At 54.4% G+C, this 27837-nt stretch overlaps 1 protein-coding gene across 1 annotated transcript; it reads left to right on the top strand.

The window, feature by feature from the left end:
- Positions 1-30: 30 nt before the first annotated feature.
- LOC135290478 (receptor-type tyrosine-protein phosphatase T-like) lies at positions 31-27721 on the top strand. The gene is made up of 29 exons (XM_064404400.1): positions 31-475; positions 8849-9043; positions 9584-9793; positions 10232-10474; positions 11827-12072; positions 14354-14644; positions 15000-15097; positions 15585-15780; positions 15900-16011; positions 16131-16365; positions 16595-16634; positions 17157-17256; positions 17425-17492; positions 17783-17925; positions 18071-18158; positions 18748-18818; positions 19213-19249; positions 19979-20076; positions 20248-20364; positions 21507-21664; positions 21741-21876; positions 23144-23293; positions 23464-23563; positions 24068-24147; positions 24483-24617; positions 25058-25183; positions 25740-25897; positions 26174-26309; positions 26819-27721. Exons 1-29 carry the CDS (start codon positions 280-282, stop codon positions 26891-26893), a joined length of 4038 nt encoding a protein of 1345 aa, XP_064260470.1. The 5' UTR covers positions 31-279; the 3' UTR covers positions 26894-27721.
- The last annotated feature ends 116 nt before the right edge of the window (positions 27722-27837 follow it).

Below are 27837 nucleotides of genomic sequence, written 5' to 3' on the forward strand. Positions count from 1 at the left end.
TGACAGCTCCCACCAGCTGCTGGAACCCAAACACATCCTGCATTCCCACCTCAGCCCCATGCCAGACTAAAGCCCAGCCAGAACCAGAACACCTCACAAGTCCTTCTGAGATCTGTGCTGGGAGAGGAGGCAACTCAGCTACGGTTAATAGCTGGGCCTGACAGAAGACCTAAAAACTGTGGTTTTAGACAAGAAATTAGAGACAGCAAGATTGAAAAAGCGTCATGGAGCTGAAAGAGAAAGAAGGCAGTGCTGACACTGGCGGGGTTTCCCTCTCCAATGAGGAAGCTTCTTGCACCATATGTGATTTCTCTGTGTGCCTGTTTCCTTTCCGTGCCCGCACCACTCACAATCAGATGGGTGTGCAGTGAGGCAGCCAGGGTAGCTGAGACCTCAGTCCTGCCCTGGGAGCACATGGCCTTGCAATGGATGTTTCTCCTGCTCCTCACACCTCTGCTGGCAGCAGAGAATCGTGGTAAGCCCTATCCCAACCATTATGGAAAACTCCAGGGAAGAGGTAAGCAGTGCTCCCTCCTTTGCCCCCAAGAGAAGGTTTTCCTGTGCTCCTTTTGCAGAGCCCCTGTGCAGCTTTATGGCATGCAGGATACAGCAGCTGTGTCAGAGAAGTCTGACGTCCACACTGGGGCCCAAGTCCACCAAGTGGGCTGTGGCTAGGCAGAGCTCTGTTTGGGGATGGAGGGCAGCAAAGCTTGGGGTGCTGGGAAAGCCTCTGCAGAGTCTGTAGTGTTCCTCCATGGAGCTGGAAATACAAGGTGTCCATCTGTCCTGGCCCAGTGTCAGGGTGCCATGTCCTCACCACACAGGAGATGGGTGCTGCTGCCTGACCAAGACCTGGGGAGCCATGAGCTGAGCCCCTGGGTGTCCAGGAGAGTCTGGGGACAGGACTTTTCATATTCTGGGATTGCTCTTTAATGCACTTCCTTGGTGCTGGAAGGATCAGGCAACGCCCAGGGTTCTGCCAGGCTCTTCCCTCCCTGGCTGCACACTTTGATGCCAGCAGAGTCAGTTGGAATTTGCAGGCTCACATGTTGTCTGTCCTCCCAGGAGCCTGCCCTGTCTGCCAATTGAGCTGTGGGTGTAGGAACTGTGACCTTGCATTGTTCTATATCTGTCTTGGAGTATTTGTCTAAACTAATTTTCTTGGAGCTAGGTGATAAAAATCATTAAACTTGGAGCTAGGTGATAAAAATCATTAAACTAGCATCTAACCCTGTCACCCTACTCCGCTGTGGTGTTGTACCTGGGTGGATGCAGGCTAGAGAAAACAGCTGATCTCGTGGCTGTGACAGAGTACAGGGAATGGGATCAGAGACTTTAATTGCTGATGTGCAGTGGCACCAGGCTCTGTACTCTGTGAGAGGTGTCATGGGAGCCTGCTTCCAGGGAAAACGTGTGTGGTTGCAGAGAGTGTAAGCACGGCACACTGTCACGCAAAAAACAAGGGCTAAAACTACAACAGAGGATATTCTCCTGCCCAGAGTGTCTTCCCATTGCCCAGATCCCTGCTGAAGCTGTTCTCCCGGGCCAGCAAGCGCAACCATGGCATCCTGTTTGTTTTCAAGGTGCACACTAAGACCAGGATCTGTCTGTGTTGTGTACAGTGGAACGGGGCCCTGTAGGCCTGCAGACTCTTGTCACACTCTGCAGATCTCAGTCAGCAGCCATCCCCAGAGGAGTCTGGCACTGCCTGTGTGACACAGATGATATTGCTGAGTTTGCACCTTGGAGCTTGTGAAAAGAGGAACCAAGACAAAAACATCTGCTGGCCACACCCAGCAGTGTGAGCAGCCCCACCTGCATCCTCAGCATGCAGGCTCATCCCATCCTGGCACCTCTGCTGAGCTCCATCCTGATGGATCAGGGTCCTTCTCTTGCAGAGGGTCAGGACAAGGAAGATGGCCTAAGTGAGGCAGGAGGGTCTCTCCTGACCCTGCTAGGGTGGAATGGGCTGACAGTGGCAGTGGGGCAGGGTAATGCTGTTGGACAGAGAGAGGGAACAATAGGGTGGGATCCCTGAGCACATCCCCTGGTAGATACAGGTACAACCCGTTGTGCACAGTGCCACAGAGAACAGTGCAGGGAACAGCAGTGCAGGCACAGGATGTGGTTTTACATGTGGTTTGCCCTGCTGCTCAGCCCCATCATGGTGACACCGTGCACTGAACAGGGTGCATTGTGTTGTTATCCTATTGTCACCTTATTGTCTTGCTGTGCTGTTCTCACAGGGAGTTCTTCCTCCCTGAAATGCCATGCTTGTACTCTCCTCCCCTTACAGCCCCAGTGCACCTGGAAGGCAGGTGGGGAAGCTTCTGGAGCACGTTTTCTGTGCAAAGGGTCTGGCATACAAGCTGGCTCTGACCCCTTTTTCATCAGCCTTGTTTTTCACTGTGTAGTTATCTAGTGGCAGCTGACAAAAGGTTCTAACGAAGAGCACAGCTGCAGTGACCAGTGGGTGGGAGGATGGCAGCTGAAACTAAGCTGCAGCCAATCTGAAAGATTTTGTGTCAGCCGAATTCCAAATAGTGCCTAGAGCAGATCCTGCAGGGAACATGAGTGCTATGAGGTACTGCAGAGGAGTGCCTGGGGCTTGGCACCCTGGGGGTGGTGAATTGTGTGCTCCACTGTGCTTCCACTTTCCATCACCAGGGCACAGATTCAGGAAACATGAATTTTGCCTCCTGTTCTTAGGACACGTGTCAGATATCCTTTAAGATCTCGTGGACCAGTACAGGTTCAAATGCCACCCTTTCCCAGCTCTTCTCACAACGCATTGTTCAGTGACTTGCTTTGCCACCCCCTTTCCTGCCAGGACTCCCAAGCAAAGCAACCCCAGGGATGCTCTCTGCTCCATCACTCTTAAAGACACACTCAGCAGCTTTGGTTGCTAGTGAGGAGTACAGACATGCCCTGAGACCCGTGTTTGTGCTCACAGTGCCTTGCAATACAACTCTCCACTGGTGGAAAAAGTGATTGCTTTTCTTAGCTCCTCTCAGCAAGCACATGGCATCAAACTCAGCAAGACTGCAGTGCACTTTGCTGTCACCTCTCTCAGCTGCTGAGCTGCCCTGCCAAAAGGGTTGAACTTCGCCTACTGCTTCTCAGATTTCACCTTGTCCTTTATTCTTTGCATGTGAGATAATATAGTGTAAGAAAGGACACCTTTTGCTGTTAAGCAAAGGGCCGAACCCAGGAGCCTGACCTGAATTATCAGCATAGGCTGTTTCTCCTTTCTCCTAACACTCCCTTCTGGCCCATGCTGGGCCTTTGTTGAGCCTGCCAGGCTCATAACTCCTTGCAGGACAGGCAGTCCAGACATTTCTGAAAAAGGCTTCCTATAGTCACGGGTAATAAACAATATCAGAGAGGAGAGTATTCATTTAATAGCATCAACTAGGAAAAAACCTAAAACAGTAAATATCTGTCTTTGGAGGCAAATGGACCAATCTTTTGTTACCACTCCTGTCTCAGGCATTCAATATTTCCCATTTCACAGTGAGCACACATGGCACGTTACAAAAGGTGCCTATTTGGTCACATTTACACTATATTTTCCTTGCTGAAATTTCACTTGGCTCAACCTCCTTCCTCTAGCTGGGGCAGAGAGCCTGTGGGCGGCTCTCTGAGTACCACTGTGCAAGGTAAAAAATGTCTGAGAACTGTTCCATTACTCTCTCAGTTGCTGTTAATCCCTACGAGGTTGGAAGCTGAGTGTTTCTCTCCCCTTTCTGTCTGAGCACTCTCCTTTCTCCTTTAGTGTGCCAGCCCTACAAATATATCCAACTGCTTTGCACTAGTGGGGAGTTCCATCTCTCCAATGGAGGTCCCTTGACAGCTTCCCATGGACACCTCCAAAGCACACAAAAAGCCACCCTCGGTTAGAGCACAGGCTCCTTTGCTTCAAGGTGACCTTTTCCCACAGCAATTTTTATGGAATTATTTGGAAAGGAGTGTAGGAGCATGAGGACAGAGGTGTCCATCCCAGCCTGTGCATCCTGACTGCACCCAGCAGCCATGGATTGGTTTCTCCTAATGAGCCTGAAGTGATAATCACATGCCTGGCAGGCTTGGACTTATTGGAGATGTGAGGCCAAGCTGGATTGTAATCAGCAATGTTCTTGAGACGAAAGCAGGCATGCACTGAAAGTGCCTTCTCTTCCCCATTGTGCAGAGAAGCAGGGCTTTCTAGGCTTTACCCTCAAACAATCATCAGAAATGCCACAAGGAGGGACTCTGAGCAGCTGTAGATGCCTGGATGCAGATGGTGCCAGTGCTGTGACAGGGGACTCAGCTCCTCTGCAGCAGGAGGAATGTGGGCAGGAGGCAAGCCCTGGAGGAGTGTGATGTTTGGGCACAGCTGGCAGGGTGCTCTGTGTGCACGAGGTAAACAGGCTTTGGCAGTCCCTCAGGCTGCCCTGCTGGTGTACACTGCCCCTATGCAAGGCAAGCAAGCTTTTTTTGCCACACCCATCCTCTGTCAGACACTGCTAGCTCCCAGGATAATTTCTGTGGCAGGTGCATTCCCCTGTAGTGGTACTCTCCAGTCACTGGATTCTTTGAGTAAGGGAATGAGCTGTGGGCTCTGCCTGCCTTTTCTGATCTCTCTCACCCTGCCCTTGAGCTCTGCTCAGCATGGTCCATGCCCAGCTTGGATGTGGGTGCTCTGTCAGCCTCTGTCTGCCCCTGATGGGGCACATCTGGCAGGACAAAGGGCACAGGGGAGCCTGGGAGGAATTTAAAAAGTGAGACCAAATAATCACCTCCATTCCCAAATTCAGAGTAATGCTGTAAGACCCATGTTTTGTTCTCAGTGGCTCACAGTTCAGCTCTCCAGTGCAACTGGAAAAACAGTGGTTTTCTCTGTGGAAACAGTGGTTGCTTTTCTCAGCTCCTCTCAGCAAGCACATGGCATCAAACACAGCTCAGAAGGCTTGGGAAGGAAAGGATGAGTTGCAGAGGACAGGAATCCCCCCGGTGCTTGCCAGGGGCCCTGTGGGCAGAGAAGAAGCAAGGAGGAAGGAAGACAGTTTGCCTGCAGGACTGCTTTTCTGTGTAGTCTTTGTGTCTGAAGGGCAGACACACTGCTGGCACACGTGTGGTCTTTGCAGAAGCAAATTTCACGTGCCTACCCTTGCCTGAGGCTGCATTGGAATCCAAGCAGTATCCCAGCAGCATTCCACCATTCCAGCTCAGCAGACACTGACAGGAACACTGAGGAAAACCTTGATCAAGTCTGTGTAGGCCTTTTCACCTGAAAAAAAAAGACAACAGAGAAGAGGCTGATGTTCCTGCGAAAGATTAAGTCTGATAAGTGCCTAGGTCTAAGAGAAGTGATTGGCTGGAGTCCTGGTGAAGGTGGACACCTGGTCAGAAATGTGTGGCTGTTATGCCAGCTGAGATCATGCAATGCCATCACACCCACTTCCAGCCCAGGAATGTTACACAACACCTTTTTTCTTGTGCCTGTAACCAAGGAAAAGTAACCTGAGTTACAGGTTGCAGGGGGCAAAAGAAGGGACTGTCAGAATGAAGACCATCTTGCTGTGGGAAAAGACCAGGTTTGAGACCATCCAAGGCTCCTGAAGGTGCTCTAATCCATGGGACCTGATGTATGTGTGGGTCCTGATGGTGGAGGAACACAAGCCATCATAGCTGAGAAGTTGTAGCCAGCAATTTCCAGTAAAGCTCCCACTGACTGTAAAAGGAGAAGCACAACCCCCTTTTTAAAAAGGGGAAATGAGGAAGACCCAGGGAACTGTAGGTCAGTCAGTCTCCATTGGTGCCGGGCAAGATAATGGAGCAGTTCCTGCTGGAAGTTATTCTGAGGCACATGGAAATTATTTGTGATGGCTTCAAAAGATCAAACCATATCTGAGCAATTTGTTGGCCTTCTATGGTGGAGTGACAGCATTTGTGGATAAGGGAGAAGTGACTGACATCATCCACCTGGACTTGTGCAAGGCATTTGACACTGTCCTTCATGACATCCTTGTCTCCAAACTGGGAAGGTGTGGATTAGATGGATGGACCACTCCATGGGGGAGGAGTTAGCTGCAAAACTCAAAGTATTGCAGTCAGTATTTTGATATCCACTGGCACAGGATGCCCAGTGAAGCTGTTATGCTCCATCCCTGAAACTGTTCAAGGCCAGACTGTGGATGGCTTTGGACAACCTGGTGTAGTGGAAGGTGTCCCTGTGCGTGACAGGAGGGCTGGAACTAAGTGATCTTCTCTCGGGTTCCCTACGGTGGGGATGACCCCAAGGCAGCCCGATGGTCGAAGAAAGAGTCAGAGGTCTTCGTTTGTGGTTCTCAAGGTCATTTATTGTTGCTTATCTAAGATGTTTTCTGTCTGACCTGCCACAGGCCTGTCTGGCAGGTCAGTTCGAGGCACACTTCCCATCTCCCGGGCCGGTGCTATCTTTTATACTAAAAACTACGTATATTATGTTTGCAGTTATGTTCCAATACCTGTCACCTATGCTAGACAGTGACTTTCTGCTCTAAACCAATCTGTGAGTGCCAAGATCATCCTGAACATGGATGCCAGGGAGAAGAAAGAAGAAGGACAGGGCACACCCAAATCCCTCCACATCTTGGAGCCTCTGACTCCCATGTACAGAATCCCAAACCCCCTGTACAAGGTTCAAAACCCCCCTGTCCCAAAATTTTCCCTTCACCCCGTGCTTACTACTACTCTGCTACTTAGACTTTTGTGACCTGTGACTCTTCATACAGGGTCGGTAATTTCTCCCAGGAGCTAAGATTGAATCCCCAAGTGTTTTTGGCCTTCTGCCAGGGCTCGTCAGCTCCCTGCCAAGGGCTCAAGCCATCCAGATCACCCAGAGGGGTGTCCTGGGTTCCGACAATCTTCCTTGGGAACCTTCTGGCCCAAGCCCTTCTATGCTTTTATGAAAAGCTGAATGAGTCCTAAGTGCCTGTAAACAATAATTAGCATAACGCTAAATACGCCTCATTTCAGTTGTGCAGAAGTAGCACCTTTTAGTAAACGGAAAAATTACAAACTTTAAACAAAGACTAGCTCTCATTTTTGCTACAGTAAGTCTGCTTTGTACTGCACCTCTAAAGCAGCGACCATGAGGTGAAGCTCTTTCACACATAGAGTTACCTCCGCTCCCTGCAAGGAAGCTGGCAAGTCTAGAGAGGTTCATTCACAGTTATTTCAGCAGTAAGAGCTTTGCTCTTTGAAAAGACTCAGGAAGGGCTGCAAGCAAGGCAGAGCTCTGTTGTGAAGCTGCAGTCACCCTTGCCAGCAGAGCATCCATGTTTGTGGAAAGATGCTGTCCCAGATACCTCTTGAAATCTGTGCCGGCGTCAGCAGAGTTCCTGCAAAGGAAAACTTCTCTCTTCCTCCTGGTTTCCTGCCCAGCAGCTTGCCATGTGTGGTGCTGCAGGTGGGTTTTGGGTGCTGTGGGAGCTCTTACAGCTACCAGTGTGGAACAGTTACAAAAGGAAAAATGGTGAGGCCCCCTCGCACTGAAGTCAAGAGTGGGGCCATGTAGGAGAGACCAGCCATGCTCATGAGCATTCACAACCCCCTCAGGTCCTAAGGCTATGTCCCCTGCAGAATTCCCATCCCCTCAAACTGCTTCTTGCTTCAGGCCAGACCTCACATGACTCTTTTCAAGCAACTTTCTTCACATTTCTGTGGTACCTCTAGGATCAAAGAATATCCATCAGTGAATAATCTTCATAGAAGAATGCTTCAGGGCCCTGAAATGCAAATTAAAACATGGGAAATGCTTTCATGAGTAGCTCTCACCTGCCTGAAACACTTGATTCTCAATTTGCCAGTCTGGGGGTATTTTTTTTACACTTATTTGCCAGGGGTTTCATTCTGTCTGGGGAGGTGCAGCTGTTGTGGTCGGCTACTGCAGGAGGTCTGCAGAGCACTCCTGGTTTCCTGGGGAGTCCTCATGCCACTTGGGTGTTGTAGGAAGCAATGCAAACTCTCTGTGCCTGCCTGACTGCACGCTGGTAATGCTGGACAAAGTTTGGGTGTCTACAGCTAAATTTGTATGGTGGAGGAACACTCACAGAGAGTTACAATTCTTATGGGAAAACTGGGACCTGATCAGAGGGTAGAGACCCAAATGCAGAGAGCCAGAAGCACTCCTGTCTAGAATTTAATGGAAATTAATATGAAGATTTACTTAAATCAATTGCCCAATCCATATGTTGCAAAACACAACCAAAAGTGGTGAAATACTGGGGAAATACCTACATGCAGTCCCTGTTAAGCCCATTCTGCCCACTCAGATGAGAGGGTGTCACTCCTCTTGGGTGAGGATGAGAGGGATATGGAACGGGAGGTAGCTGATCCTAGGAGCCAGCAGATAATTGTGAGAGGGATTGAGCAGAGGAAATAACAAGTGTAACATCCAGAACAAAAGCAAAGTGGCAACTTGAGTGGGGTTTTGCTGCAAACAAGTCTACCTGTGAGTGTAAGCAGATCGTGTCCAGCAGAATGACAGGAATGCTGATCAGTGGTGTCAGCAGAGTCTGGGGCACTCCCACAGCTGTATTTGTGGGAGAGAGCAGCATCCCCCAGGCTGCTGGACCCCTCTGACTGGGGTGTCTCCAAGCAGCAGGTGGGCAGGATAACCCTGTGGATAACCCTCCTGCAGTGCCCCTGAGGCTCTGGGGAGGGATAAAGCATCTGGGGGATGGGGCTCATCCTGGGAGGTGCCATCTCTGTCACCCCTCTGAAGAGAGGGATTGGCACCCCTCTGGATGGAGCTCCCCCATCCTCATGGATGCTGCTGGAGCCCAGTGACCCTCAGGCTCTGCCTCCTGGCCTTTGCACACAGGAAAATGTAAAATTCCCTTCGACTGGGACCCCAAACTGCGGTTTACTCCGGAGAGGAGTGACTTTGCCTTGAACGAAGTGGTGCAGCTCAGCTGTACTGGAAGGATTCCTGAGAAGTTTGCACCATCTGTCCCGCAGATTCAATGCATTTCCAGAGGCGGCCAGATCCTGTGGAATGAGACTGCCACTTGCAAGGGTGAGCACAGCCCTGCACCACCCTGACCCAGGGTCCTGAGCTGGTGGCAGACCCTCTGTACCTGGTCATGCACATGACAGTGCAGGAATGGCAGACCCGCATGCCTTGGCTTTCCCCGTGTCCTGGCACTGACAAGGCTCTTTTTGTCTCAGCACCTTGCTGCAGGCACCTGCTGGGGTCGGTGCTCAAGGGTCCCTGCACTGGGGGCTGCTGTAAGCCCTGTGCCTTCCAGCAATGACTGGGTGTATGGCCACGGTGGTGGGAGGGGATGGAACTCTGTGTGAAGACTGGGAAGGAAGTCAGTCCCTGCCCAGCCTTTTCCAAATGCAGCCTGAGTTGGGAAGCCTGCAAGACTGTAGTAGGCATGGATGGGACTGCTCCATTGCTGCTCTGCTGCCTGTTCTAGGCTGCAAGAGAGGGATCAGCAGCTGAATGTGGTAACCAAAGGAGATGGGCCCTGTCCAAATCAGAGCAAGAGATATCCCAGCAGACCACTTCCCATCCTGCTTACATGAGCTCCTTCTCCTCTCCTCTGTGCAGAGAGATGCCAGAAGCCCCAGTGGGGCTCACAGCTCCAGTTTAGCCCAAACCAGAGATTTTACTGGGTCAGTGAAGAGGTGACACTGAGCTGCTTTGTGAACGCTCCTCCGCTCGCTATGGTCAGATGTGCAAACTGGAAGAATGCTTGGGAGGTGTTGGACATGTCAGGAACATGGCACAGGTTGGCACAGAGCCTGAGCTGCACCAAGGGTAAGCTGGGAAGCACTAGGTCTCCCCTGCTATGTGCACTTCTCACTGGACATCGTGCTGTATCTGTGAGACAGCAGATAACCCGGGGCACTGCTCAGAGTCAAGTCCCAGTTAGGAGCAGTCTCCAAGATGGACAGGGTTAGAAGCTTTCAGTGTGGGACAGGTTTTCTCTATCCCTGCATCTTCCAGTCTATTCCTGAGTTGTATGTCACAGGGAAGTCGGAGGGGATCCTGCCCCTCACTTTTCACCTCTCTCCCAGTGCCCTGTGTCACCTCCTTGCCCAGGCACATGCTCTTTTTCTGCTCTTGGCGGTCCTTGGGCTTCCTCATGGTGTTGAATGCTGACATTAACCACAGCTCATCGTGGAAAAGCCTTGGTCCCTCCCCTGCCTGAGCATTCACTCACTGAGTACGATTCTCACACTTTCTCCCTGACAGCTAAATGCCAAAAACCTCAGTGGGACGCAAGACTTCAGTTTTTGGAGAACAAACCTGAATACCCACAGAATAGAGAAGTGACACTGACCTGTCCTGAAGGCCTTGAGCCCTCCTTCCCCGAGGTCAAATGCACAAAGGAAATTCAGAGAGTGACTCCTGGAAAACCAGTCTATGTGGATGCCTGGTGGGGCAGGAGCAGCACAGGTGCCTGGACACGCATTGAGGGGGATGTCCTGTGTATGGGTAAGTGAGGCTGCAGCAGCTCTCCCGTGTGTCCCCTCTGCCCTCACCCTCCCTGGGGCCGTGTTCCCTGTGCAAACTGCTGAAGAGGGCAACCCAGGCAGGAGACAACAGACCAGGCAGAACCAGCTGGGCAAGCTGAAATCTCCTGCAGCGGTCCCTGAGCAGGCCAGGTCTGGGGCTCCCTGCCGGGTGCCCCGGCCAGGGGCAGGACCCAAGGCTGCCACCCAGGTGCCCGTGGAAGTTCCATCCCCTTTGCTGTGCTTCCAGCTGCCACCCTGGAATGCACAGGTCTGCTTGTTCCCCTGCTGGCCCGTGGACAAGGGACCTGGGGGACATCCCCTGCACCTGCAGGGGTTGGAGCAGAGGGGAATGAAGGGAGCTCTCATGATGCAGTGTAGCAGGCACAGGGCCTGCACGGCCTCCTTGGCGATCATAAGCCTGAGCTAGGAAATACCAAATTCAGCATGACTAAGGTTTTAGAAGCCCCTCTCTTCCCCCTTTCGGACCCTGTTATCTCCCTGTATATCGATAGGTCACTTTTCCCCTGACCCTTACTATTGGACAGTTTTCAATTCCCCTGTAAGGTATAAAAACCCCTAACTCTGCCCGGTTCGGCAGAGGAGAGCTGTCACTGGACCCTTCGCGGAGACCCCAATTAAAGAGCCCTGCGGAACCCACACAGCGCTGCTCCCTCTCTCTCTGCGTCTGCTGCGGCGGCGGTACCGACGGCCCCAGGCAAGCTAAAAGAGCTGGAATCACTAAAGAGCTGAGCTGCAAATCACTATAGCTTGCCTGGGTTGCCTGAGCCCCCCGCTGAGCGATCCTGCACCTCTGCTGAGCTATCCTGGCCGGCCGGTATTCCCTGCTGGGCTTCTGCCCTGAGGGTAATAGCCCTGCCATAATGCAGGGCTGGCTCAGCCCCTGGCACTGGGACAGGAGGCTCTATGGGATGGACCTGGGGAAGGAGCAAGGCCAGCCATCAGGGAATGGAGATGCAGTGTTGTGGTCCCTAGCAGAGACAGAGCTGTGCTCACTGGGGGCATGGCAGTACAAGACAGTGCTCAGGAGAAATGTACAGGGAGAGACAGGATGGGAATCTCCCTGCTTTTGGCTGTGGGAGGTGGATAGAGACAGGTTCCTCAATGAGGTTCTTCATACTTATAAGCTCAAGGAAAAAGTCCTTCCTAACAAGGCTTGCCCTCAGGTCACATCCCAGCCCATGGATGTGTCACCTTCCCTCTCCCTTCATTGCCTGGATGGGTTGCTGGGATTTCTCTCCCACAACTCACCCATACCCACTTCATCATCTCATCATCTCCATCCCATCTAACACCAACTTTCATCTCTGACAGAAATTTGCCAAAGGCCCCAGTGGGACTCCAGACTCCAGCTGGCACCAGACCAGGAGAACTATAAGAAGGAGGAGAAAGTGATGCTGAGCTGCCCTGAAGGTTTCCAGCTGTCCTTCACCGAGATCCAATGTCCAACTCAATTCCAGTATGATGATCATCATGGGACACCTGTGTACAAAGAATTTTGGCTCGGTAGAGACTCCAGTGGTGCCTGGGTCCCCATTCTCTCCAGTGTGGAGTGCATTGGTAAGGGAGGAAGGGAGGGATCAGGAGCAGGAGAATCCTTTGCAGGGGGATATCCTGAGAACATCTCTGAGCTGGGACAGCATGGGAAGGTCAGGATTTTTCCTTGGGCACAGCACTGCGAGGATGGAGGCTGTGGAAGCAGCTCCTGCTTCCAGGCCAGGAGGAAATGGCTCCTGTTGTGCTCTCCCATGGCCCCAAAGGATGGCTGCAGCCACACAGCTCAGAGGGTTCAGGGGAGGCAGGATCCCTTTGCTGCTCCCTCTGGGCTGTGATGTAGCCCAGGGGACACAGCACTCTGGCTTTCCCCTATTCCCCCCAAAATGTCCTGATGTTTGACTGAACAGGAGTGCTTGTGCCAGTGGAGAAATTCACCCAATGGTTCCCATTCAATTTCCTAGTGCAGCATGACCCCAGACTCCTCCTGCTCCCCTTTCAGAGAGCTGCAGTGAGCACCCTCAGTCTCTCCCTTTCCATCCAGCCCAGCTGGGGTGGCAGGGGACAAAGCTGCTGGCTGTGGTGCTCAGCTGGGCATCTCTGGTCTTCTGCCACCAGGGCTCTTGGAGAGCAAAGCCTCTGCACAAGGGCTTCTCACAGCACCTCCCTTTGTGGCAAAGTTGGTCTGCACCTTGGGAGATCCCTTCTGTGCCCCTTTGGGAGAAGGCAGATTGTCTTTTAAACCTCTTCAGGCCTCACAAACCTTCTTGCAGAGCCTTGAGCAGACAAGGGCTCCTGCCACAAGCCACCATCCTTCTCTGTAGGAATCACTGCCACAAAGCCTCCCCCTGCAGCACTGGACAAAGTGCTGGGGCCAGCTGCTCAGCCACTGCCTACTGAGCCGGGAGGATGGTGAATCTGGTGGGGAGGTGATGAGAAGAGGGAAGGGCTGTGTCAGGAGAAAGGGGCAGGGGCACTGGTAAAGCAGGAGATGGGAATGCAGAAGGCACTGCTCAGCCCCTGTCCCCCTGCCCAGCGGTGTGGGGCAGGGGCTGAGCAGCCAAGGAGGCACCGAGTGAGTGAGAACAGGGAGCCCCGAGGGGAACAGGGGCGTGCATGATCCCTGTGGCAGGCATGAGCCATGGCTGAAGGGCCCTGCCTGCCAGCAGGAGTGGTGCTGCCATGGCCAGCAAGTGCCACCTCAGCTGGCCTGGGTGACAGGCCTGGGTGACAGGCTGGAGGGAGTGCCCCGGTGCAGGGCTGAGTGTCCTGGGAATGTCCCTGCTCTGGGCTTTGCAGGAGGGAATATGGTGCCCGTGGACACACTGTGGATGGGGCAGGTTCATGGATGAGTGATCCTTCACACTTTCCATGCTTGTCCTCAGGTCACATCCCAGCCCATGGATGTGTCACCTTCCCTCTCCCTTCACTGCCTGGATGGGTTGCTGGGATTTCTCTCCCACGACTCCCCCATACCCACTTCATCATCTCATCATCTCCAGCCCTTCTAACACCAACTATCATCTCTGACAGAAATTTGCCAAAGGCCCCAGTGGGACTCCAGTCTCCAGCTGGCACCAGACCTGGTGAATTATAAGAAGAATGAGAAAGTGATGCTGAGCTGCCCTGAAGGTTTCCAGCCACCCTTCACTGAGATCCAGTGTCAGACTCAATTCCAGTATGATGATGATTATGGGACACGTTTGTACAAAGAATTTTGGCGTGGAAGAGACTCCAGAGGTGCCTGGGTCCCCATTCTCTCCAGTGTGGAGTGCATTGGTAAGGGAAGGATCAGGAGCAGGAGAATCCTTTGCAGGGGGATATCCTGAGAACATCTCTGAGCTGGGACAGCATGGGAAGGTCAGGGTTTTTCCTTGGGCGCAGCACTGCGAGGATGGAGGCTGTGGAAGCAGCTCCGGCTTCCAGGCCAGGAGGAAATGGCTCCTGTTGTGCTCTCCCATGGCCCCAAAGGATGGCTGCAGCCACACAGCTCAGAGGGTTTGGGGGAGGCAGGATCCAATTGCTGCTCCCTCTGAGCTGTGATGTAGCCCAGGGGACACAGCACCCCGGCTTTCCCCTATTCTCCCCCAAATGTCCTGATGTTTGACTGAACAGGAGCGCTTCTGCCACTGGAGAAATTCACCCAGTGGTTCCTATTCAATTTCCTAGTGCAGCATGACCCCAGACTCCTCCTGCTCCCCTTTCAGAGAGCCACAGTGACCACTTCAGTCTCTCCCTTTCCCTCCCACCGTGCTGGGTGATGAGCAAGGTTGTCTGCCTGCAGCTTCCTTGCATGGCTCGGGTGGGAAGGGAATAAAGTGACCTTTTGGCAACCTTTCCTTCACAGAAGTGCTCCAGGTTGACAATAACACATTTGAGATTTCCAGCACCAGCATCCAACTGAAATGGACCTGCAGGTTCCCTGATGCCTGCCAGGGCATGAGGGCCAGGTGCCGCCTGGCAGTGCCTTCCTCCCCTCCCTGTGAGGCTGAGGAGGTGAATGGAGAGCAGATGTTACATGGCCAGGAGGGAACATTCACCTGCTCCCCTCTGCAGCCCTTCACTGAGTACAGTGTCACCATTGACTTGCCCCCCAACACAACCCTGTTCTCACGGATCTTCACGACTCAGGAAACAGGTACGTGCACAGAAATATCAGAGACAAGGAGCAGTCCAGAGCTGTGTCACAGGCTGGACAGATGTTCTCCTCACCTCTCAGCTCAGCCTGATCATTTGCTCCGTGCTGGGATGTGCCTGGGATCAGAGCTGCTGGGGTCATGTGGAGCTCAGGGGAAGGGGCTGGGAGAGCCCTGAGCAGGGCACAGCCCGTTCTCACTGTCCCACTCCACACCACACTGCTGTGCTTCCCACGGCTGCAGCCTTTGCAGGGAGTCCCTCTGCAGCCTGTCCCTTGGCCAGGAGCTGCTGCAGCCTCCTCTGGCCTCAGCCCCTGCTCATGGCCCTGTGTGTGACCCCCCTGTCTGTGCTTGCAGTGCCGGACAAACCAGAGCAGCTGTGCCTGGATCCCGACAGGGGCTCTCTCAGGTGGAGCTCGCTGCCCTCCTGCAAGGGGGAGATCATCGGATACCAGGTACCAAGGGCAGACCCTCACCTCCCGGCCTGGAGCTCTGTGCAGGCACATTGGGAAGTATGCGCACAGGGCAGCCGTGAAGAAATACAGGAGGATTGAGAAGCTCAGGGCTCCTCTTATGGAGCACGTCACCATAGTGCCTGTGATATTGCAAGGCCTATCCTCGGGCTCAGTACAGATATCTACAGCCCTTCAAAGGGCAGCCTGCCTCTTCCCTTCTCAGAGGCTCAGCCCTTTGCTCACAGAGGCTGCTGCTCACACATCCTCAGCGTCGGCTCCAAATTCCTCCTCTCCTCTCCTCTCCTCTCCTCTGTTTGGAGCTCCCCGCACGGGCTGAGGCTCCCGCCCGTCGCTCTCCGGAGCCCTGCCCGGGCACAGGGGCAGGCACAGGGAAGGGCAGGCTGGCAGGGACGGTGCCAGCTGCGGGCACCTTGCCGGCGGGCAGCCGGGAGCTGCTGCGTTCCAGCTGCTGCCTTCCTGTCCGCAGCTGAACATCACGGCCAGGAAGGCCGGGGACAGCAGCGTGCTGGAGACCGAGCGGCTGCGGCTCGATGGCTCCGTCACTGAGCACCGGCTGCCGGAGCACGGCCCCGACAGCAGCTACGCCGTGACCATCCAGGGACTGACGGCTGCCGGAGCCGGGGCTGCGCTCATGACGGAGTTTCACACCAACAGCAGCTCCGGTGAGCTTTGCTGCGGGGCCGGGCACCGCCGAGCCGGGCCCGGCAGCCCGCGCTGCCCGAGGCCGCCCCTGCTGCTCGCCCGGCCCTGCCGTGCTCAGTCCCCGGCCGCTCCCCTGCAGACACGCCGCGCTCCCCGGCCATCAGCTGCCGCAGCGCCCGCGACATCGCCCCGTCGCGAGGGACGGCCGTGCTTGCCCTGCGCCCCCTCGCCCGCGGCTCTGAGGCCGCCAGGTGAGCGCAGCCCCGCGGCGCTGCAGCCCCGCCGCGGCTCTCCCCGGCCGGCGCTGGCCGGCACACGCCTCCCTTGCCCTGGGCCCCGTGCCCGGTCCCAGCGCCTTTGGGCCCCGCAGGGAGCACCAGCTGATCGTGGCCGCGACGCACAACGCCTCGCTGATCGAGAGCATCTGCTCGGGCCAGCCGCGCCTCTCCAATGCCAGCGTGTACCTGGCCGCCCTCCTCAACCTCTCCGCCGCCACCGACTTCGTGCTGGGCGACGGGAGCCGCGGGCCGGGCCGGCACAACGCTGCCCTCCGCCCGGGCCAGGCCTACACGGCCCTGCTGCGCCTCGTCCGCCTCGGGCCGCAGGTACCATCGGGGGCTGCTGCTCTCTGCGGCTCCTGCACCCCGGGCCGGCCCTCGCTGCCTCTGCGCTGCCCGCGAGGCCTCGCTCCTGTCCCGTGCCTCGGCACCGACGGGTCCCTGGGGTCCCGGCCCACAGCCGCTCACTCGGTGGCCCTGCCCGGGCACCTTTGCCTCCAGCTAGGCTAGCGCTGCAGGAGTGGGCTGAGCTCTCCCTCCTGTCTCCTCCCAACAGGCAGAGAAGTTCACCTGTGTCTGCTACAGCTTCTCTGTTGGTAAGTGTCCCCTTGCTCCTGCTGCCCAAGCCACTCTCCTGCCTGTTCCCTTTTGCCAGCCTGGCAGCTTCCCTGGAAACAAGCTGGCCCAGGGCAGATGTAGTGGAGTATTGCCATACTTTGGCCTTCATAAAAGTTCTCTAAACTTTGCAACTATCTATGGTAGATTCAGCTTTGGATATCCTCAGGACTCTTGGGTAGTTGGGGGCCCAGTGGCCACTGGAGATTGCATATTCTCCCTGCCATCACCATATATTTAGTTCAAGTCCCAGTAATCCCCTGGTGTATTTGCAACCCCTCAATGCGGATACCTCACTTGGCAGTGTCTGGGGCCTTGGTCCACAATGGAGGGTATCACACCAAGCTAGCACCTGCTTCTTATGCCCCAGCTCAGCTTTTCTCTAATGCAAAGCCTGGGATGGAAGACAAGGGAAGTTGCTTTTCTCTCCATGTGCCTGTGGGATGTCCCGATGCTTGGTTCAGGCTGTGCAGGAGCCTGAGCCTGGGCTGTGCTGCTTGCAGGGCAAGAGCCATCATCTCTGCTGGACAGGAAGACGGTGGTTATGGCAGTAGCACTGACTGTTGCATTCCTGGGGATTTTGCTGCTTTTTGTGGTCTTCAGGTCAGTATGTGCCTCACCTCTCCTGCCCGCTGTGAGGCATTCAGCAGCTTGCTGTAGCAGGGAGTGTCTAAGTGGAGCCTGAGATGAGGCAGGGTGGTTAGATGGACAACAGCTTCTCCTCTGTCTCTCTCTTCTTCTGGCCTGTGCACTTGACTTGCTGTTTTGCAGGCTAAAGCGCAACAGTTCAAAAGGCTCGGAGAACAGCAGCACTATACCCCTGAGAGGATGTCAAAAAGGTGAAGTATGAGCCTTGTGCCTTGTGCCTTGTGTGGACTGACTGTTAAAAGCACAGGCAGGATGTTTGCAGGTTCCACAAGTTCCTTGCAGGAACAAGGGTGATCAAAGCTGGCTGGCACAGGGAACGGGACTCCTCCCAGGAGAAGGGACCTGTGTGGGGAGGGACAGTCTTAAGGTTTGGAGAAGTTCTGGCCACTGCAATGCCATCTCAGTCCCAGCTGCAGCATTCCAGAACTGGCCAGTTTAGCACCAGCTGGATGCTCAAGTCCTGTCCTTGTGGTGTCTGCAGATGTAGGCAAGCCAAACACAGAGATCCTGGTGGAGGAATTGCTGGAGGCTCTGAAGATGTTTAAGAGGGAAGAAATAGAGGCAGAACAGACAGATGATGAATCAGTCAACAGGCATGGTGCTGGGCTTCTTAGAGAATATCAGGTCTGGTTTAGCTTTGCTTTTCTTCCTGTCTGCACAGCCCCCTCCTCAGCCCTTCCCTGGATGTGTGATGCAGTTGGCCTTGGCCAGCTCCAGAATATACCTCAGTGTTGAGTGGGATAACAATACTTGTTTTCTTCCTCTGCAGCAATTGTCCTCCACTTTGTTGCACCCTTGCAATGCTGGCAAGGAGCTCTGTAATCAAAACAAGAACCGCTACAAGAGCATCATCCCATGTAAGCAGAGCTCTCCAGGGACTGGCTCAGGCTCTTGGAGCTTTCTGGGATAGCACAGGATGCTGGGCTGGTGTAGGTGCCCCTCCAGCACTTCAGAAATACTGAGCTACTAGTGTCATCCTCCATTGCCACTGAATCCCAGAGAAATTTCTGGCCTCACTCTTTTATATCCTGTTGAAGCATCCTTGTTCTGCTCTTCAAATCTTCCTGCAAACTTAATCAAACATCATATTCCTGTTCCTGATGCTAGTCATTGCTGAACACTACCATGTCCCATCCAGAGGCAGGTATTTGTGGGAAAGTGAAAGGAGTGACCCAATTTCTTCCAAACTTTAAAGCTCCTCTGGGCCTCACATGGTGTGTACATTTGGCCATTTCATAATCTTCCTTAAAACTCCATTGCACTTCCTGCTGTGCCATGTCACCCTTTGTCTCATCAGCTGTTCTTTTACCCTGAACATGTCCTGAGGCCTCGGGTGCTGCTGGGGAGGCAACAGACAATCATAGACTTTAATAAATTACGCCTTTCCCCTTAATCAGTCTCTTTGTTGCTGCCCTAAAGCATCAGCCCACCTCCCCTCTCTTTCAGATGATCACTGCCGTGTGGTGCTGGAGCCCTCTGACACCGGGAATGGCTACATCAATGCCAGCTATGTGGATGTAGGTAGTGAGGAAATGTTATCCTGAGAGGGGCAGGAAAGGTGCCTGGCAGGAGGACAGTCCTGCTCACACGGGGGGCCCTGAGGTCTGGCACTTTTTACCCTTAAGCTGGCAGGTTTTGGGATGTTGCTTCCTCTGAATCTCTCTGAGCTGCCTGGAGTACTCTGGGTTTGTGTGCACTTCTCACCTCTAACAAAAAGGGACCCATGTGAAGGGACAGGGACTGAGATGCTGCCCCTGGGTACTCACTGTCTGTGCTGGCCAGGAGAGGTGCTGTGGGACACACTGTGCTGAGAGTTCTAGGCTTTGGTACCTGGGGGATGGATCCTTTATTTCATTCCCTGTTAAACATTTAACTCATCTGATCAGAGCTGTTTGAATTTCTCCCCTGCAGACCTACCGAAGTCCACGCTTCTTCATTGCAGCTCAAGGTAGGTGCTCCCAAACTTCCTCCTCAGGAGATGCTCTTCACTACCCTGAGCAATCTGGGAAATGGGGAACTGGGATAGCAGTCAGGGAGCTGTGAATGGCTCACTCCAGTTCCCTGTATCTTCAGGATCTCTGGAGTTGTTCAGCTCTTTCTAAACAGTTGTTACAGATGCTACAGGGCATGGAAGGTCTCGATGGTAGCTTGGCAGCAGCTGGAGCTGGTGAATGCACTGCCCAGTATGAGGACACAGTCCTTCCACTCACAAGCCTAGTTTGTTCCCTTTGGCAGCTGGTATGACAGGGACAATCCAGCAAATGCCTGGGACGTCTGCACCCAGTGCACTCGGATACAGTCTCTCCCCAGTAGTGCAAAGCCTGCATGGGTGTGTCTGCTCTGTGCAACATGCAGTGAGGAGGTCTTGGCTTCCTGCAGAGCTGCAGAAATGGTCTTTGGAAAATAGGGCCCCAAATGTGGGAACTGACAGTCATCTCAAGGTCTGCATGCTGGAGTCCCTAAAGCAGCAGTGAATCCCTGACATGGGCTCGTCTTCCCTCCCTTCTCCTTGTCCTAATTTCTAACATGGTAACGAAGCTGATGTGGCCAGCACCCCCTTCAGGTGCTGATGTCCCCTGGCTGTGCCTCAGTGTCTAGGCAGAGGAAAGCCTGGGAATGCCCAAAAATATGCCCATGGCTTTGACACTTGCATAGGGGTCTCCTCTTCCTTCCTAAGGCCCCTTGGCTGGGACAGTGGTGGATTTCTGGCACATGGTCTGGCAGGAGAAGACCTCAGTCATTGTGATGCTGACGGGCTTAGTGGAGCAGAACAAGGTAGAGAAAACCCCTCAGCCCATTCTCAGCTTGGGCATTGCCCAAGCTCAGGCTTCCACAACTGCTGTGCTCCCAGTGCAGCTGTCTGTGGGAGCAGGGAACAGCTCTGCACCCCTGCAATGCTCTCCTTGTGAGTTTTCCTGTGCCCAGAGATCTCACTGCTGTTGACAGATCAAGTGTGAGCAGTATTGGCCAGAGCAGGAGCAGGTCTACGGTGACTTCACCGTGACACTCAACAACACCTGGACCACCACAGGCCTTGTCAAACGCATCTTCTGCCTGCAGAAGGTAAGCTTGGCATGGGGCTGAGGTGGGAATGCAGGATGTGTTTGGGTTCCAGCAGCTGGTGGGAGCTGTCAGACATGGACTCTGTGGAGAGCCCGGCCGCCAGCACAAAAGGGGGCAATGTTAGCAGGTTGCTATAAATGGAATCCATGCCAGCCCTTCAGTCCCAGGTTTCTGTGCCAGGCAAAGGCAGTCAGTCAGCTCCAGTGGTCACCCCAGAGTCTGGACTGATGTTGCACATGGGAATATTGCAGATTCTTGAGGGCTTGGGTGAGGTGATTAGAAAGGGTAAAAAAGCAGATCAAGGGTATAGAATGGAATCTCTGCACATCCAGAAAAATGGGACAGGTGCCTGCCTGTCACCTGAATCAATCTGCAGAAGATCCACACTGAAGCTCCTTGGGTCACTTACAGCCCTGAACTGGGGCACGTAGTTTATGGTTTGAGAGAACCTCCGTAAGGTGATTTCCCAAGACGAGTGCTCCTGCTGAAGTGACACCTCAGATAAAGGGCAGAAACTGAAGGAATTGCAAGGAGGGAAACCAGGTACAATAGAAAGAAATTGCAGTGATGCATATTCCTGTGCTTTCTTGTCTTGCCCAGAGCAATATGTAGCTGAAATGTAAAGCTCCAAGAGCACCTGATGGTAACATGTAGCATTAGTTCATGCCAAGGTGAATGTGATGTTTAGGGAAAATCACAATGGGCTGGTAACAAGGGACTACATTCACATCAGTGTAGTAACAGCCTTAGGGTACATCTTTCTGGGCAAGCCAGGGCTTTTTGATGACTGTGGAAATACCCTAAGCTGTGATTTGTATCATTTCCCTCTGGGTCAGAAGCTGCTTTTCCTGCTTCACATTCACTGCGCACGGTGAAGCACAGATGAATTGTGAAGTTTCAGAGATGAATTGATGAAGCAGAAAATGAATTGTGTGGCTGTGTACTGGGTGAATCTGTCCTTTACTGTCTGAGGAGCTATAGTGAGCAGTCCTTATGGTGTGGTGCTGGAGGCAGCACTCTGTGCTGGTGCCCCCTCAAGTGGTTTTCTCCACTGCTGCCTCCTTGCTGCCGTGCAATCTCTTCGCACAAGTGTCCTGGTCACTTGCAGCTCCCCGTTGCCAGCCATGTCTCCCCTTTTGCAGGCGGGCTGTGCTCTCCCAAGAGCAGTGGAGCAGTTTCACTACCTGCTGTGGCCGGACCACGGGGTGCCCAGAAACCCGTCGCAGCTGCTGTGCTTGGTGGAGGTGGTGAACAAGAGGGCGCTGGAAGCACCCGCTGGACCCGTGCTGGTGCACTGCAGGTACGGCGCTGGGCGCTCGGCTGCCGGGGCACAGCCTGCAGGGGCAGCGCTGAGCCGCGGATTGCCGTGTCCTCAGCGCAGGCATCGGGCGCACGGGTACCTTCATCGCCCTGGACTTCCTCCTGAAGATGGGGAAGGCTGAGGGCAAGGTGGATGTCTTTCACTGCGTGCAGCAGCTGCGGGAGCAGCGGGTCAGCATGGTGCAGACCAAGGTGAGGAATTTGCTCTCTCCACACCTCGGGCTGCAGATCCAATGCCCACCGGTGGGAGTCCACACAGGCAGGTGGCCAGCACAACCACAAAACCCTGGCTGAAATGCCAAGAGAACATTTATTTCATTACCTCGCTAGCTGGAGGATGCCAGGAGCTAACACAGCAGTGGGAACACCAGCACCAGCAGGATCAGTCCATCCTGGAGAACAGTGGGGCTGCTCATTTCACCCATTTAACAAAGGCCTGTGCATGTGTAGTTTACCAGCTGGGCTGTGATCTTCTCTGTGTCTTTGTGATCTCTGGTCTTTGATCTCTCCCACAGCAGGGAGCTCAGCCGTGTTCATGACAATGGCCTCCAGGTCTCTGTGAACATCAACATTCCCTCTACACAGATTCTACTCCCCAAGGCAGCCAGAGGATAAACAGCAGTAGGCTGTTTATACACAATATTTAGGATTTTTCCCATTGTCATTTTCCAGACCTTGGTATTCCCAGCTGTAAGGCCACTTGAGACAATCCACCATACTCCTTCTGAATGAAAAGCCATTCTTCTGCTTTTAACCTTTTGCTGTCAACACCACCCTTCCCAGGGATGTGGTTTTCAAAGCCACATTAGCCATGCTGTTCCTGATCCAGCCACAGGGACTAGGATTACCAGGTGATGGAAACTAAAGGATCTTTTTCAATGCTGCTCTTTTTCAAAGCTAGCTGGAATCTGCATTTCCCTGAGACTCTCTGAGCTATATCAGCAGCATTTGTATGTATTGGTCACCCTGACACAGAAGGGCTGTCTTGTAGGCAAGGATAATGAACAACAGTCCACCTGTCCCTCTGGCTTTCAGGATGTCTGCCCTCCTGGCAGCTCCTGGGCAGCAGTGTCCTGGCCTAGGGACTCTGTCCCCATGATCTGCTTAGTGCTGGGCTCCTTCAGAGAAAGCCAGGTTGGGCTGGACCTACCAGCCTCTTGCAGCAGGTCTGATTAGTCTGCAGATTTTCTGGGCTGCCTTCCCAGAGCGGGGCTCTGGTCTGAGAGGGAGCACTAAGCCTCAGGAAGATGATCTTGTCTGGGTTGCTGGAGTTGCTGGCTGTGTCCCACAGCAGGGCTGCCTGCAATGAGAAGTGTCTGGCCTCAGGGATCCGCAGCAGGAAGGTGAAGGATGAACATGGCTCACTTCTGGCACAGTCTGAGGACAGCTGGTGATCTGGAGCTGCAGGGTTCCTCCTGGAGTGGCTCCAGCCTGTGCAGCTGACTGTGTCCTCCCTCAGGAGCAGTACAGCTTCCTGTACGAGGCGCTCCTCGAAGGCTTGCTCTGCGGCAGCACCGGGGTCCCCGTGGAGAGCATGGCCAGCCTGGTCCGCTCCCTTCGAGAAGAGGAGGCCTCAGGCCACAACAGTGTCCTGGGGAAGGAGTTCAAGGTACTGCCAGGAGACGCTGCACTGGTGCTGTGAGGGCTCGTCTGTGATGCCAGCCCCCTCCCTGCTCCCCTCCCCAGCACTGGGATGGAGATGGGGATCATTTCTCTGCCGTGGCCCCAGAGGGTGAGTTGCTGACAGGCCAGACTGACTTGGGTGAATCCTCTCTACAGGCCCTGCAGAGATTTTCGGAGTTGTTCCAGCTCCTGCCATGCAGAGAAGCAGAGAAACCCAGAAACCAAGCCAAGAACCGCAAGCCAGGGATCTTGCCAGGTAACACTGGCAGGGCTGGGCAGCCTCTTGCTCTGAACCCAGAGCTGACAGCAGCATGGGGGGAACAATGCCTTCCTGCTGCTTCCCTCCCTGGCACATGGCACTGACAGGTTGGGCTCAGGGTCCAGGCATTGTTTTATGGTTGCTGCATAATTAATAGAGATTAGGCTGATTCCTTATGAGTGTGCTGGAGGTACATGAGGTACACCTGGGATAAGCATGTCCCTGGTCTAAACTTTCCAGTGGAGAAGCTCAGATGAGGCACATCAGGGAGCATTAAGGAAGCTGCACCTGCTGTGCCCCCAGTCACAGGGTTTTGGGCATCCCTCATCAGGGTGCCCTGAGCTGTCACAGCCGTGGGTGCGGTGGTGCCTGTCCCTTCAATCCTCTCCAACCCATGCTGCAGGGAGCTGTGCTGACTGTACGTGTTGCAGGAAAGCCCCCGCCTGTCTGCAGGGAGAGGACGACCCGTCATTTCCCCCTCTCTGCTCCTTGCCTCCGCAGCGGATTCCTGCCGGCCCATCCTGATGTCCTCGGTGAACGCAGACGGCTCGCCAGCTTACATCAACGCCGTGTTTGCCAGCGTAAGGCTCCGGCCCGGGGGAGGTGTCCCGGCCCTCGGGCTCCTGCCCGGTGCCTGCTGGCCCTGCCGCCAGGAGATGGCCCCCGCGATCGCGATCGGCGGAGCCCTGCCTGCGCAGGCAGCGCAGAGCGTGTGCCAGCCGCAGCCTGCTGGGAGCTGAGCCCGGCTGCCATGAGCTGAGAGGGCAGCGCGGCGCAAACACGAGCTGCTCTGAGCAGGGCTGCTCTGAGCAGGGTCTGCTCCATCTCAGCAGGGCGACAGGAGCCGTTCCCGCTGTGGGAAGGGCTCCCGGGCATTGTGGGACTCTCCCCACACACATCGTCGTGTCTTTTGCAGACGTACACCGAGGAGGAGAGAATCATCATCACGCAGCTGCCTTTCCCCACCACGCTGGTGGATTTCTGGGCTCTGGTCTGGGATTACACTTGCACATCGGTAGTTGTGCTGAATCAACTGCAGGAGCTGGACAAGGTCAGCAGCCCAAGCTCTGGCAGCTCTCCCCTCTCCTGGTTCCCCGTGGGGCCCAGCAGTGGGATTGCTGCCTTTGGCCCTGCACGGATCTTACCAGGAGAGCCCTGCTTGCACCAGGACCTGCTGCAAGCTTGTGGGGCTCCACCTGGAAGAGCCCAGAGGACTGGCCCAGCACCACAGCTCCACAGCTGGGGACTGTCCTGGGTCTCACTGCAAATGAGCCTCCCTCAGCTTTTGTTGCCCCCTGCCCAGGTGTCCTCTCTGATGGAATGTTGTTCTCTGGCTGCAGCACTGGGTTGGTGCCCAGCAGTGCCTGGCAGAGCCACGTGCATGTGGCTTATGGGCGAGGGGCTGGTGTGAGCCCACCCATGTGAGGGGCTGAGCTCTGCCTGCGTGCAGGTGGGGGCCACGTGTGACCATGCACCTCTCGCCCTCCCCAGACATACGTGCAGTTCTGGCCCACCCAGGGCGAAGATGACTATGGCCGCTTCCATGTCCAGCTGATCTCAGAGGAGCCTGGCGCTGGCTTCACAACCTGGACACTTGTCCTCAGCAACAGGCAGCAGGTGGGCCCTTTGCTCAGAGCCGGCAAACTCCTTTGAGAAGGATCTTTGCAAGAGCTGGGAGGAGCAGCTGTCAGTAGGCTTTGATTTGGGCTCAAAGTCACAGCTAGAGATGGCAGAGGGATCTGGTGGGGTCCTGGCAGGGCAGTGGCCAGAGCAGAGTCTTTTGCCTAGGCAGAGAGGTTAATCCCAAGAAAGTGAGGCTGCAGGCAGAGGTAGAACTCAGAGGTGTTTTTTCTTGCCTTTTCAACTGGAGGACAGCAGCTGTGAATGGAATTTGTGCATCTCAGTGGTCCATGGAAGGGGAACAATTGCAGGCAGCTGGACACAGACTGGTGTCAGTCTGAGCTGCACCTGCTGCTCACCTCTTCTCTTATGCTCTGTGTGTTGGTCTCAGAGCAACTTGTTGGAGAAGAGCAAAGTCTGGAGTGGCATGTCCCACTTTGGAGCTGCTCCCTTGATCCAGTGTGCATGTCTGAGCTGGGACTTTCCTACTTTTCCCTCCATGAAGCCAATAGGTCGCTGCTCAGCCCAGCCCACTGTATTTCTTCCCCACTAGCCCAAGAAGTCTGCAGTGGAAATCCAGTTACATGAACTGACGGACTGGCCCATGCAGGAGCACCTTCCCCCACACCCTGACACCATCATCAGCCTGCTAGGGAAGGTGGAGACACACCATCGGCAGAGCCAGGATGGACATATCCTTGTCACCTGCTGGTGAGTGATGTCTTCTGGATAAGCAGCCATGGCACAGAGCAGGACACAGCTCAGGCTGTGCCAGTGAAATTGGTGACAGTTCCATCTCAGAGGGATATGTGGATATGAATTCAGCTATGTTGAGGGAGGTAGGCTTCCCGGTAGAGGCTGGTTGAGGGTGGGATCTGTGGCCAAGGTCATGCTGAGAATTTGGGAGTGTACAGGGACACCTCTGAGGCTCATCCCTGCCACCTGCCATCCCAGAGCGAATGAAGTTCCCCTTGCCCTCCTCCACAGGGATGGAGCCAGCCGCAGTGGGATCTTCTGTGCTGCTGGTTTCCTGTGTGAGCAGATCCAAAGCGAGGGCATGGTGGATGTGTCCCAGGCTGTGAGGATGCTGAAGAGGAGGCGGAGACAGTTCATTAAAAATGTGGTAGGTACTGACTTCAAACCCCGCTGGGATGGCAACACCAAAACAAGAGCCATGCCTTGCATTGCCCCAGTAGCTGCCCCAGCCCCTCTGTGCTCAGATCATCCTGAGGCCAGGTGATGATGAGATCTTTGAAAACCCCATTTTCTGCTGCTGGCACATACCCACTCCCTCAGTGGCAGGTTCTGCAGAACTGAAGGGGCACCAAAGCATCCTGCCTGATGAGTGGCCCTTTCTGGTCCACCTGCCTGATTAACACTTTGTGTCCTGGATGTTGGCTCTCCTGCCAAAGCCAGCTGGCTCCAGTGCTGGTGTAGCCCATCCTTCCAGCTCCTGGAGCACATGCCTGGATTCCTCAGCAGGGGAAGGTGGACTCCAGCTGGGGGGAGGAGGAGGGTGGACTGCACCTGTGTCTGGCATGCTGTGTGTCAGGAAGCTGTTGGAGACCAGTGCTGACATGCCACTGCAGCTGTTGGTCCACCAGAGTCTCATGTGCATCCTTTTCTCCACAGGAACAGTATGGGCTCTGCTATGAACTAGCCCTCAGTTATTTGAATTCATTTGAAACCTATGGGAATTTCAAGTAGGGGCATGACCACAGCCTGTCTCTGGATGGGATGTTGGCTCCCTGGACATCCCTTCATCAGTAACAGTGGAAGCAAGAGGGGAAAAAAGGGATGTGCATGGCCCCAAGCTGCTTCACTACGCTGAAAAACCACCCCAAGGGTCCTCCATGGCTGAGGAACACAGGCTAGACTGTCTCCAAATTTTGGCCAGGTGTTGTTGAAATGGGAACCTGACCCTCTGTGCAGCATTTGTACAGGAACTTATGTGGAATCACAGCCTGAGTATGCAGACCAGAGCAGATGCACCAGGACTTCACCCATCCTTCCTTGCCAAGGATGAAGAGCACAGCTGTCCCATCCAGGTTCCCTTGTCCCCTCAAGTACCCCAAGGAACGTGGGGTAGCCCCAACACCCACATTGTGTTTGGTCAGAGAAGTCTCAAACTGCTGTAAGATCCATGGGGCTCAGGAGCACAGGATATCTGTCCTACTTTGGGAGAAGCATGAAGCCCAAAGTCAACAAGAGCCAAGAGTGGGACAACCCATGCTCCTGCAGGGCCAAAGTGCTCCTTCAAATGCCACACAATCTCTTCCTGGGGCTGCATCTTCCTGGTGCTGCTGCAAGTGCCACTGCCCTTCCAGCTCCATAGAGGCTCTCTCATCAGCCTGTGGCTGCACCATGGCACTCCCAGGTTACAGTGTCTCAATGTGAATATCCTGGGTGTGGTCCAAGCAGCACCACAGAAACAGCTTCTGTCTTTGCTGCACAAAGGCAGGAGACTTCAGAGCCAGGATTGACCCCATTGCTTTCTGTCCTGTGTCTCACCAATAAAGGCCATGGTGGTGGTGACCCCTGATGTTTGCTTCTCTTCCAGGTTTGACCTGGCCTAGGGCAGCAAGGGAGCTGAAAGCCCAGAGATCCCACAGCATGGGCACAGAATACACTCTTGGCCAAAATGTGTGTGG

Source organism: Passer domesticus, chromosome Z, assembly GCF_036417665.1.
Source record: "Passer domesticus isolate bPasDom1 chromosome Z, bPasDom1.hap1, whole genome shotgun sequence".
In the NCBI taxonomy this organism is placed as follows: Eukaryota; Metazoa; Chordata; class Aves; order Passeriformes; family Passeridae; genus Passer; species Passer domesticus.